Here is a 12,504-nt window from a genome sequence, read left to right as displayed (position 1 = left end):
GTATGATATTACTAACAACTCGAAATCGCTCCAGGGAGGTACTGCCTTAGTCAAACCATAGGATAAACATGTCCAACAGCGAGTCATGCACTACACTTGCGAAATGAAACGAAACGAAATCGGAATTACAACAAAACGAAATGGTAAATTACTTAGTGAAAAAAATTCTCTAATTTGAGATTTGAGATATATGTAAAATGGCAATGACGACTTATCCGTTCCTGAAGACGTCAGTAAGTCTTAACTTTACTTTTCTTTTTTGCAAAGTACAATAAACTCAGCAGCACAGCACTCGCCTTTTATGGCTTGCTCCGTAACGTTTACACTTCACGTCTTTAATTTAATTACGTGTTTCCGGAAAATGGACCTAGCATTATGACTATGTAAATCTATAAGCGATCACAAGGAGATGAAGGGAAATACCCTAATCTACATACTTACCTTCTAGCCAATATACATGTACAGCTGGTAATATAAACTCAACAGTTACTTGGATGCGATGAAACGTTGTAAACTAGGGTAATCATGCAATCGAATTGTGAGCTGTTCTATAAACAATGAACTGACAATCTGACACAAGTAACGACTGGCTCATGGGCTCCAACTACAGGACACTTCTTCTTCGAATATCTGACAATATCACGGAGAAAAATCTAGAAAAGCTTAAATTTCTCTGTTCAGATGACATCAAGGAAGGAGAGTTGGAAGAGATTAGTTCGCCTTTGAAACTTTTCAAGGCGTTGGAAAGGCGTGAGTTGATAGGAGTCGACAATCTGTCGTTTCTGCGAGAACTGCTGGCGAATGTAAAATGCGTTAAGTTGGCCACAGAAGTCGACGATTTTATTTCCCGACGAGAGCTTGAACTGCTTACATTGGGCTTAAGGAAAGAATGCCTAGAAAACAAACCAGAATGTTTTGGATGTTTGGGAGTGAATGGAGTTCCTAATTGGGGAAATCATACTTTTGTTGAGTTTGTAGCAAGTAAGTTGTTATTTTACTTTAGTGCTATCAAATGAAAATAGCGAGTAGTGCAAAATTTTTGGCTAAATTACCAAATGCAGGTTCGGGAAGTATTTGCATATCATTGAATAACAATATTGCCAATTCTGTTATTTCCTTGTTGTAGAAACCGTTCCACCATATGCCAGTGCATGACATGTGCCCTCTATATCGTGCCCTTGAGTCGCACCGTAATAATAAGAACTATGTTTAAGATAATACTTTACTTTGAGAACTCAAAGCTTGTTAGTTTGTAGTGAGTAACTTGTCGGTTTCCTAAAACATTTTACGATTAACTTAAAACAGTTTCACTACGATTTATTTCTTTGAAATCATGATGTGGAGCGCTGTGTCTTTGCAGTTCCGTTTGAATATGTGACATCCTTAAAACCTATTCACCTCTAATGGTTTATGAAACTTTTATAGTATAAATCGTAAAATGGTTAAGTAAAGTCACAAATACCATCATCTTGGAGCTCTTAACGAACATTTCTTATTATTATCATTATTATTATTTTTTGCGTTCGACCGCGTTTAAGGTGCGCATGATGTCGTGAGATCTCCTGTTTTCTTGCTGTTCCATGAAACGCGTTGGCGCTTGGGAACGAGGCTATCGGGCTGTGGTGTGTCAATACATTCTGTGATTATTTCCAGGAATTAACGCTCATCAGCTCCTAGAAAAATAACTTAAGTTCACCTCTTTCTATGTTTTATGAGAGATATCCTAGAATTCTGATAGATTATCCGAGTTACTGCTATGGTGGATCAGAGCATCCCATCCGAACATTGTGGAATCACCACGCTCAGTCACAATTTGTAAAACTTGATTGACACCTTACGGATATATCACGGTCTCGTCTGTATAGCTCGTACCCTCCCCCCCCCATCCCCACCTACCGCAATGTCTTTTATCTTTCAGTCCGGCTTACTGAAAATCAAGATGGCAACATTAAAGAGGAAAGGGGGAAGGAAAGAAGTTGACCGCTTCAACAGTCGTGACTGAGCGTGTCGGTGATTCAGTGGACAACGGCGCTGACCAAACCATACATTCTTCTGACGTAATTCCTTGTTTCCTTTATCTCCCTACAGAAGAGGCGCATGATTGGCAAGACATTTATGATCCATCAATGAAGTTCTGGTCATCAATCAAGGGTGATCTAAAAGAAAAGGTACATCATAAAAATGATTACTTTGTGCCGGTTAACTCTTTTTTTTACCCTGTATTCCTATATAATCCTTTTTCGGGTGCAATGTCAGGAGAAGCCATATTGGCTGTATGTTAGCTTCTAGAACGCTCTATTCATGGCATTCATAATTGCTTGACAGAAATAAAAGGATGGTTGTTTTTTTCTTTAGACTTGGACAAATTTCGAGGATGCCATCAACAGAAAATTTCCTCATGATGTGAGGAGAGGAGGATTACGATTCATGAAATTCCTTGCATATGTCCTTAGAGTTAACCATGGTAAGAGTTTCAGTTTTGCGGCTTAGATGATCTACTGTTTTTTGTGGAAAGAGCATTTTAAACCACGGAGCGGAAGAGAATTCGGGATGGCTAAAAAGAAATCTTCAGGCTTCGTCTTAAAATAAACCCAATTAAGAATGGGAGTGATAAAATACAGGAATGTCTACAATTATCTACCTATCTGCCTGCCTACCTACCTACCTACCTACCTACCTACCTACCTACCTACCTACCTACCTACCTACCTACCCACCCACCCACCCACCAACCTACATACTTATCTACCTACCCACCCACCCACCTACCTACCTACCTACCTACCTTCCTACCCACCCGCCCACCCACCAACCTACATACTTATCTACCTACCTACCCACCCACCTACGTACCTACCTACCTACCCACCCACCCACCTACCTACATGTACCTACCTACCTACCTACCTAACTATTTTCTACCACCTACATAATCTACCTACCTGCATACCTATCACCTACATAATCTACCTACCTACATACCTATCAACATATCCACCACCTACCAACCTACCTACCAAGCAAACAACCCGACCTACCAGCCATATCTGTCTTCCTATCTTCCTTCCTACCTACCCACCTCCTACCGACCTCTAACCTACCTACCAGACCTGCCAACCTACTTATCTACCTATTTTTCTATGTACTTCAGTACCTACCTACTGCCTACCTACCTAGCTACTTACAAAACAACTTGCCAAACCTACATATCCTTAATAGTTACCTTACTATCTCAGTCCCATCTGCCTAGTACGTACCTAGCCCGGCGCTTATCTACCTTAAGCAGCTACCTACCTACCTGCCTACCTACCTACATATATACCTACCTATCTCTTCGTCTGTATGTCTGTCTCTATCTATCTTCTATTTTGTTTAGACATGGTGAAGAAAATGAAGCAGTTAACAGAGCTGTTCGTGGTCTTCTTTTAATCAAAAGCTAATTAAATCATAAAATAATTTACTTTTAATTTTGATTTTAACAAGGTTCAACCTTCAAATGTTTGTTTCCTCATTTTTAGACCAAAAGACATCGCAAAATGTCTCCCTTCGTAATTTCATCAGAATGACAAGGTGGTTTGGACCTTTTATCAAAGGATCTCAAGACAGCTGTCTGAGGAAGGTATGAATGTATCTTAGACTGCTCACCGCAGTTGTTTGAGCAAGTTGTTGAAGCATAATACCAGTGAAAAATGTTCTGCAAGCTAAATGTTGTGATATAGCTGATTGTCCAGCATAACTCTACAGTTTTCACAAGCGCAACGATTGTTTCACAGATGAACTATTAGAGCTACAAAACATTGGAAGTGAGCACTTGAGCCAACATTTTTATACCCTTTTTGTTATAGGCACTATTTTATTCAAGAAGTTGCAAAGCTGTGAGATTCTTTTTTTTCACAGCGCGGAATAATTGTTACTTAGTTGAAGTAAGTAGTGAGGGGGGGATGTTTTTGTCCGGATTTTCGCGGGGGATTCTCATTAATACGCGGGGGCATAAATTAACACCGATGACGTCACCGCCTATTGTCTTGATTACTCATTATAGGATGACGTCATATTTTAGTTTAGTCTTACCAACAGGTTATGAACTGGTTTGACAGGTTGATCAATGATGTCATGCTCTATTTTTAACTTATGGCAGTCATGGTCGGTATTACCGGTTTGACAGGTTTTTGAAGTTATTTTTGGATACATGACATCATATAGTATAGCATACATACTTTATTGTATAGCTCCCCTTGGGGGGTTTTTCTGTCATACATGAAAATAAAAATAATAATAACAATAATGAAAACTATTTACATTTGGATGATAATATAGAGAGAAAGAAAAAAATACGATAATAAAAAAAACGATGAATTAAAAAATTCTTAAAAAGTTTTTTTTTAAAAAAAAAAAACGCTACGCTTTCCCGTGTTTCTGATATGCTTCAATAAATGATTGTAGATTTTTTTTGCTCCACCGAAGGTGAAAGGTGCCCTTTGGCCTTTCGGAAGCCTACACTTGCGCAGTATGAAGTCATTATTTTGCCTGGCGTTCCTTTGGTGAATTTTTGAAGGGTGTTGAAGTCATTCTCGAAGATAACCGGGAGTTAGGTTGTTCATTCATTTGTATACAGTAGTCTATTTTCATTGTCCGTAAGCGTATGAAAAAGCGATTACTGCCAAGCACATTATTCACGAATTGTGAGTTTCAGTAATAATCATACATTTTCAGTGATTCTATTTTGGATGAATTTGATCGAGATTATGTGATTTTGTTGGTTATAACAGATGAAATCAGACATCAGACATCAGACGCGTGTTTCGATTCACGCACCGTTACTTAAGCTATTATGTTAATTAAGTTGAGCTTTGTCGGGGATTAAACAGTAAAAACAGTCTTTTGTTGTCTTTTGTTTACCAGATTGCTCCGAATAAGAATATTATTACGGTTGATCGATTCCTGGCTGCTTAAATTAATTTGCATGTTATGTTTGGCGCGCACTGGAAAAATAAAACACTCTCAGAATTTACTGAAAATTCTTTATTTAAATCGTTCAACAATTCAAGTACAAAGCAAAGTTCTTATGACGGCGTTAATCATCTTTATCCTCGTCATCGCTAGGGGGATAGAATGTCATTTTTGATGTCCTTTCATCCATGTGTGTGATTGCGCCACAATTTAATTAAAATTCATCCTCTTGAGAAGCCTTATATGGATGATTTCTGTGAGTTCGCCGGGATCTTCTTGAGGGACGATCATCGTCATCCAGGTAGTTTTTAAACCGAATTCGAGGTGGTTTTTTTCTTTTCTGTGTAGGTGAGGGTACTGCGGGAGGGGGTGTTAAGATGGACGAGGGAAGTGACGCTTCCGCGGGCGTCGCTTGTGTTGCGATTGGTTCTTGGGTAGCGGTCGCCTGTATAACCATGGGCGTTTGGACAGCGGCCGCCTGTACAGTCACTGGTTCTTGATCTGGCATTAGATTGCTAGAAATTTGTCTCTGTTCTTCAGAGTAGGGTAGATTTGATTCTTTGAGTCTGGAATTCAACTGTTGTTTAAACGTCAAATACTTGTTTTGCAGCTGCATGTAATGCTTTGCTCTTTCGTCATCTCCAAGGTCTGATCGTGAGAGAAGACCATCCATTGAATCTTGTAATTTCTTCATTACTGGAACTACTGGGGGAGTCATTACGTTCTGTTGTTTGAGGTACTGTAGTAGTTCCTGCGAGATATTGTCCGGTACCGCTACGTTATCAAATCGTTCTTCGCTAGGTAGAACGTTCGTTCGCAATCTACAGTTGTCTTGGGTAGTGGTTTTCAGATCAATCAACAGATAACCAAAAGGTCTTTTCACAGCCTCTTCGTACTGATTTAAAAAGAAATCCGTTTGGCCGGGATACATTTGCTTCGCCAGGGTCAGCACTTGAAGTTTATCCCGGGGGTTCTTGAAAAGGACTAAGTAGTGACTGTTAAGGCTTATGCTGCGGCTACCTTTTCCCTGATGGAATAGATTCTGTACGATATAAATCACACTGAGATTACGATGATGAGAACCACGAGTAAAGAGGTTCACAATTCGCTTGTCTTTACTGGCGTCAATCATCTGATCATCAAACACGATCAAATTCCGTGTGTTTACATTAAAATAGGAATCCTGCTCCAAAGCCTTAGGAATGCCCTTGACGAATTCAATATGTGGCATGGGGACTAGCATTTCTGTGTACGCAGGCTGCCATTGTGAATAACACCAAACGATCCTCTCCGGGGGAGGGTGAATTGTCTCTGAAGCTTGTTGCAATAGAGATCGAACCCAGGCCGTTTTTCCAGACCCCGTCATCCCGGCAATCATGGAAGTAAAAGGATGCTGGAAGCGAAACCGCTGACATTTTTCTGGAGAAAACGGCATAGCTCTGAATGATGTGAAACTCGGCGACTCATTGTGCTTATTAAACATATGTCTTTGCATGTTATCTTTTCTACTAAAGGATTTTTCGCAGAAAGAACAGAACCAACTCATGTCAACTCAGTGAAGACTTAACGTGAACTGAAAAAGACATCGAATGTGTCACATTTATATAGAATTAACCCCTATTGTTTTCCCTCCTCCTTCTCCTCCTCTTCCTCCTCCTCCTCCTCCTCTTCCTCCTCCTCCTCCTCCTCCTTCTCCTCCTCTTCCTTCCTCCTTCTATTGTTTTTCCTCCTCCTTATTTCTAGTGTTTTCCTTCTCCTCAAGTCTATTGCTTCTCCCACACCCTACACAATAAAAGGGGGAACTTACTTTCTTAAACTCATTCCATGATCATGTCTCGCGTTGTAAAGAACAACCGAGGTTTCCTTCAGCTCCTTTCTGATTGCCCTTCCAAGCAGCGTCAGTTTCTCTTGAGAACAGCTACTCCACAACAGTTGCATGCGTTATTGCAAGTTATTTATAACGTACTTACAGAAAACATACCAGTGTCTGAAGAAGTTAGGGCCATATTGCGTTCGCATAAGGATGCTCTTCTAAATCTTGCTCAGCGAAATGTTCCTTACAAGACAAAGAAACGCATCCTTGTGCAAGAGGGCAGTGGGTTTATACAAGAATAAATGACCCCTGCAATTAGTAGCTTGTGGTATCTTATGTTATAAAAGAGACCGTGGATTCTGAAATTTGGTCATTTGTGTCTCTCTTTTAACGAGTGCTGATCAATATGAAGAGAAAGATAGATTTGGTTGAAGAAGAACACGAGAGTGAACATGAAGAAAGCGAAAGTTCTGATGATGAAAGCGAGAATGAAGAACCAAGAATAAAAGATGTCTTGAACAACCTTTCCAACGCCGTTTCCAGAAAGCACGCTTCTGAACTATTGCATAGTATGGCTGCTTCTAAAAATATCTTGTTCTGGACACCTAGTGGACTGTTACTCCGAAACCAGCGCGCAATACCAGTAACAAACATCTCAGAGCCGGTCGAGTATGTGTTACTCCCTCATAACGAAGATGTCGCCAAACCCCGTGCGCTCAATACTTTCCTAGATGGACTAGCAGAGCTCGGAGTGAATAAGCGACTGATCAAAAATAAAAAACTTCTAAGCGATTTGTTAGAAAAAGAAAGAGGATACCAGGATAAAGAGGACGAATCAGGTAATGAGGCTAATGATGAAAACTTGTCGGACAGCAGTGAAGAGGAGGAAAGCAGTTCTGAAAATAGCCAACCTGAAGAGTCTCATAACAGCGGCCTGGAAAGTGATTGGGAAGAAGAAGAGGCCGAGAATAGTAGTGACTCAGTTGAAAATTCAACGATAGCTCAGGCAAAAGTTCATGATCCGTGCCGACACTGCAACAGTTCACATGGATATGATACCGTAGTCATGAAATGTCCTAAGTGCTTTTGGGAAGATAACTGTAAAGTTTGCCCTATATGTGATCACAAGATTCCTCTTGAACGAAAGCACGCCAAGGAATCTCTCCGTCGATGTTATAATTGTGGCGCAATCACACACAAGGATGAAAGGACATCAAAAATGACATTCTATCCCCCTAGCGATGACGAGGATAAAGATGATTAACGCCGTCATAAGAACTTTGCTTTGTACTTGAATTGTTGAACGATTTAAATAAAGAATTTTCAGTAAATTCTGAGAGTGTTTTATTTTTCCAGTGCGCGCCAAACATAACATGCAAATTAATTTAAGCAGCCAGGAATCGATCAACCGTAATAATATTCTTATTCGGAGCAATCTGGTAAACAAAAGACAACAAAAGACTGTTTTTACTGTTTAATCCCCGACAAAGCTCAACTTAATTAACATAATAGCTTAAGTAACGGTGCGTGAATCGAAACACGCGTCTGATGTCTGATGTCTGATTTCATCTGTTATAACCAACAAAATCACATAATCTCGATCAAATTCATCCAAAATAGAATCACTGAAAATGTATGATTATTACTGAAACTCACAATTCGTGAATAATGTGCTTGGCAGTAATCGCTTTTTCATACGCTTACGGACAATGAAAATAGACTACTGTATACAAATGAATGAACAACCTAACTCCCGGTTATCTTCGAGAATGACTTCAACACCCTTCAAAAATTCACCAAAGGAACGCCAGGCAAAATAATGACTTCATACTGCGCAAGTGTAGGCTTCCGAAAGGCCAAAGGGCACCTTTCACCTTCGGTGGAGCAAAAAAAATCTACAATCATTTATTGAAGCATATCAGAAACACGGGAAAGCGTAGCGTTTTTTTTTTTTAAAAAAAAACTTTTTAAGAATTTTTTAATTCATCGTTTTTTTTATTATCGTATTTTTTTCTTTCTCTCTATATTATCATCCAAATGTAAATAGTTTTCATTATTGTTATTATTATTTTTATTTTCATGTATGACAGAAAAACCCCCCAAGGGGAGCTATACAATAAAGTATGTATGCTATACTATATGATGTCATGTATCCAAAAATAACTTCAAAAACCTGTCAAACCGGTAATACCGACCATGACTGCCATAAGTTAAAAATAGAGCATGACATCATTGATCAACCTGTCAAACCAGTTCATAACCTGTTGGTAAGACTAAACTAAAATATGACGTCATCCTATAATGAGTAATCAAGACAATAGGCGGTGACGTCATCGGTGTTAATTTATGTCCCCGCGTATTAATGAGAATCCCCCGCGAAAATCCGGACAAAAACATCCCCCCCTCAATACTGAAGTACATTCTTCTCCACTGGATGGCGTGTTATCCGCTGGTTAAAGTATTCCACTCTTTGAACAACTGGGGAAAGATGAAAAGCAAGATTGCAGTTGCATTTAAATTAGTGGACAGCTCGTGTGGTCAATCTGCTTGACTCAGTTGCTCCTTGCCCTACACTGACGGAGTCGAAAATGATTTTCTTAAAAAAACATTTTTCATGTCTATTGATCCTCTTTTCACTATTTGAACAGTGATACAGTATCTTCACTCTTTTTCAGATGATTGATCTAATGGAACACTCATTTGCTGCTGGTTCTGATTGTAAAAGGTCGAGGTAAATGTACACGCAGTAATGACATTGAAATTGCATAACGTCTTAATTTAAAGCCCTGCAAACTGTGATGTTCGTACCAGTCAGATTTCATATATAATGCTGGTTGGGAAGAATTTTTAAAACTGGAAAACTGTGAGCGTTTGAGACTTCTCCGTAGGCAAGACTGCGGCGTTTCTACACACGTTGCCTGCGCGAGTGTATTTTTAACGAAATGCCCACATCGGCATTGTTAGGTTGTACTACACGGTGAAAAATACTCAGAAGAGAAACTACAGCTGAACATTGCGAGTGTGGATCATGTGCTTACCTTTTCGCTTTTCGTTTTTCTTTTTTTTTTTTCATGCAGTTGGTTTGCTGGATACATAACAAAGGAGGAAGCCAAAGAGAGGCTACGAAATGAGAAGGCCGGGACATTCCTGGTTAGATTCAATGCTTCCATGGTAGCACCTGGGTTTGTTTTGTCAAAGAAATCTTGTAGAACTGACGCTGTTGCTGAGTTTAACATCCTGGTAAGTGATTGGTGGGCAATTATTATCTTCGGCCAAGTTTTAGTGGAGATCTAAGAAAGGACCAGGGTTCCTGGACCTCTTCTTTTCTATAAACAAAATAATCTTACATAAGAATAATTTTTTTTAAATTTTATGTTTTGACTCGGCCCTTTTCCTGGCCTAAGGGCCACTACTTTTCACGGCTACAGAGCAGAATGTTACTATTTGTAGGCTATCAATTTTTTTGAACTTTTGCCATACTTTCAAAGTGGGTCACAACTGTGATATCTTCTGTGGCTAGGACCTCCCTCAACCCGTATTGACAAGGCATTTTTGCCACTTTTCTTTATCTCTTTCCGAGTCAATTTGGCCACGATATGCAACCACGGCCGCAAGTTAAGCGGGAACGCCGGGATACTAGCCTGTTGGGAAATTTACCTAATCTCGTACCCCGATCTCAGTCGTGGGTTCGGGAATGTCCGTAGGAGATCTGGGTACGAGATTAAAATTTACCCATAGTACGTTACGCTCGTCCATAAAAGGAAGAGAACACCTAAGGACTAGCTTGAGTAAAGCTCTGAGTTCAAAAGTTTTCATAGTCATGGTCCCATTTCTAAAGTAGGCTGCAAAGTGCAGTGTTTGCTTGCAAATTCAATGTCTTCTTGCCTTAAAAAAATCTTGGACATATTTAAAAAACTTGGAAAGACTGTAGCTGTGCTGTAAACTGGAATCATTGCTTTCTTAATTACACGAGTTTAAGTTCTTGATTTACAGTCAAATTTATGATAAACTGAAAATATTACTGCACGCACTTAAGCTGGTGCACGTTTGTCATTTTTTGGCGAAGTAAGTCGATAAAAGTTGCTCTCGCTCGCACCAATGCATTGTTTTTTTTTTAAATAGATTTTTTTGTCTATTACCTAATCCGTTTGTCCACTGTACGCAACCATGGACACCAGTTTTGTGTAAGGAAGTTTATATTTCTAAACTTTTTTTCACTCTTATCTGACCGTTTGTTAAAGTTCTTCTTTGAAACGGCTTAAGAGCTAAGTCATTGATCTGGCTTTTGTCTTTGATTGACAAGATACAAGAGAGGATATCCCGGCTCGGTTGCAAGATATAAGTATTCCAGAGTTTACATGCGTATATATGATTATTTCATATGCTTCGAAGTCACAGTTGACCAACTCTAGCTGGCATGCTAGCTCAGTTGGTAGAGCATGTACCGGTATCGCAGTGCTAGGTCATAAAGTCATACCAGTTTTTTAAAGGTGTGAGGTGTTTCACAAGTGGGTTTTCCTATTTGTTATAGGTCCACAGGAACACGGGGCATGTTGAATTTGCTGATCGTATTTTCTACAGCCTCCCTTCTTTGGTGACGGAATTGCGACTATAGGAACCATGGATGACAGATTTCTAGACTTTTTATTGAAAAGAGGAGTTCATGGAACTCGAGTCAACACGACAGGCTATAGAATTCTAACTAGTTTTTAAGTTTTAAACGGAAAATCCCGAGAGAAGTCATTCACAATGGATCTTTCTTTGTGATCCAGACTAGATTATTTTAGATACATTCAATAATAGCAAACGTCCGCATACCGCAGGTTGTAAATAGGATAGGCGGTAGTTATGTACAATTTCCAGATGTATTATAATACAGTAATACCGAAATAATAGCACATTGCATGAAAGAAAGTCTTGACTATCTGGACTATAAAAGCTATAAGCTAATTAAAAATACAAGTTAAAAAAAAAAAAAACAGAAAAAAATAGCAAATAAATAGATATAGAACATAAGAATATAGAACGTTATAAAACTATCACATGTACAAGCAGTGTGGAATTAAAATAATTAACTGAGTGGGGTGAGTGCAGTCATAATCACAAGTACCTGAGTGTGTTTCATACTCCGCTGGTATAAGCAGGGCTGGCAGGGAGGGGTGCATGTTGGTAGGGGAACAAGGATGGCGCATTGGTGACTGCACCAGCTCCCACCAATTTGGCCCGGGTTCGATCCTTGAGTTGACGCCATATGCATGTGAGTTGTGTTGGTTGTTGCTTCTCGTCCCTGTTCCGAAGGTTTTTCTCCGGGTTGTCCGGTTTTCCTCCATTCATCAAAACCAACATTTCCAAATACCACTTCGACTTGGAAACAGTGGACAGAGTGACTCTGTGGATGTGCCACTGAAACTCCCAATTTTTTTGTTTTATACTAAACCCTTGTAGGGCCTGATATTGAATAGTGTGTTTTTTGTATTATAAATGATTATAGTACGTTTCGTGGCTTTGCATGGAGGTATTGAGTAGCGGCATCTTGTGACCTGGATCATATTTGAAGCTTTTTTCACTTGAGAAAATGTGAAGAACGTATATTACCGATGGAAAAATTCTTGATGTGATCGTACGCGGAAGGTTAGGGGCTGAAGGTAGGTGAGAGGGAGAGTCATGAGCTCTCGTTGCGTCTCAGTAAAACTCTGAAAGAACAGTAAAACCCAATTTATATTACGCTGCATCAGTTTTAG

The 12,504-nt window shown here is 39.5% G+C and overlaps 1 protein-coding gene across 1 annotated transcript; it reads left to right on the top strand.

Annotated features, from left to right (window-relative positions):
* The first annotated feature begins 473 nt into the window (after positions 1-473).
* LOC146474851 (dual specificity protein kinase shkA-like) lies at positions 474-11,843 on the top strand. The gene is made up of 7 exons (XM_085116602.1): positions 474-981; positions 2,089-2,168; positions 2,356-2,464; positions 3,519-3,619; positions 9,439-9,494; positions 9,841-10,003; positions 11,295-11,843. Exons 1-7 carry the CDS (start codon positions 594-596, stop codon positions 11,376-11,378), a joined length of 981 nt encoding a protein of 326 aa, XP_084972728.1. The 5' UTR covers positions 474-593; the 3' UTR covers positions 11,379-11,843.
* Positions 11,844-12,504: the final 661 nt, after the last annotated feature.

The sequence above is a fragment of the Pavona decussata genome, unplaced genomic scaffold (assembly GCF_977016875.1).
Source record: "Pavona decussata unplaced genomic scaffold, jaPavDecu1.1 SCAFFOLD_87, whole genome shotgun sequence".
Classification (NCBI taxonomy): domain Eukaryota; kingdom Metazoa; phylum Cnidaria; class Anthozoa; order Scleractinia; family Agariciidae; genus Pavona; species Pavona decussata.
The sequence above is the reverse complement of the archived record's forward strand: the minus strand, read 5'-3'. Positions and strand labels throughout refer to the sequence as shown.

Excerpts from the sequence above, each read along its gene's own strand:
- LOC146474851 (XM_085116602.1), top strand. The coding sequence starts at position 594 with ATGGGCTCCAACTACAGGACACTTCTTCTTCGAATATCTGACAATATC. Across the intron at positions 9,495-9,840 it reads TCTGATTGTAAAAGGTCGAG|TTGGTTTGCTGGATACATAA; the intron begins GTAAATGTACAC and ends TTTTTCATGCAG. Across the intron at positions 10,004-11,294 it reads TTGCTGAGTTTAACATCCTG|GTCCACAGGAACACGGGGCA; the intron begins GTAAGTGATTGG and ends TATTTGTTATAG.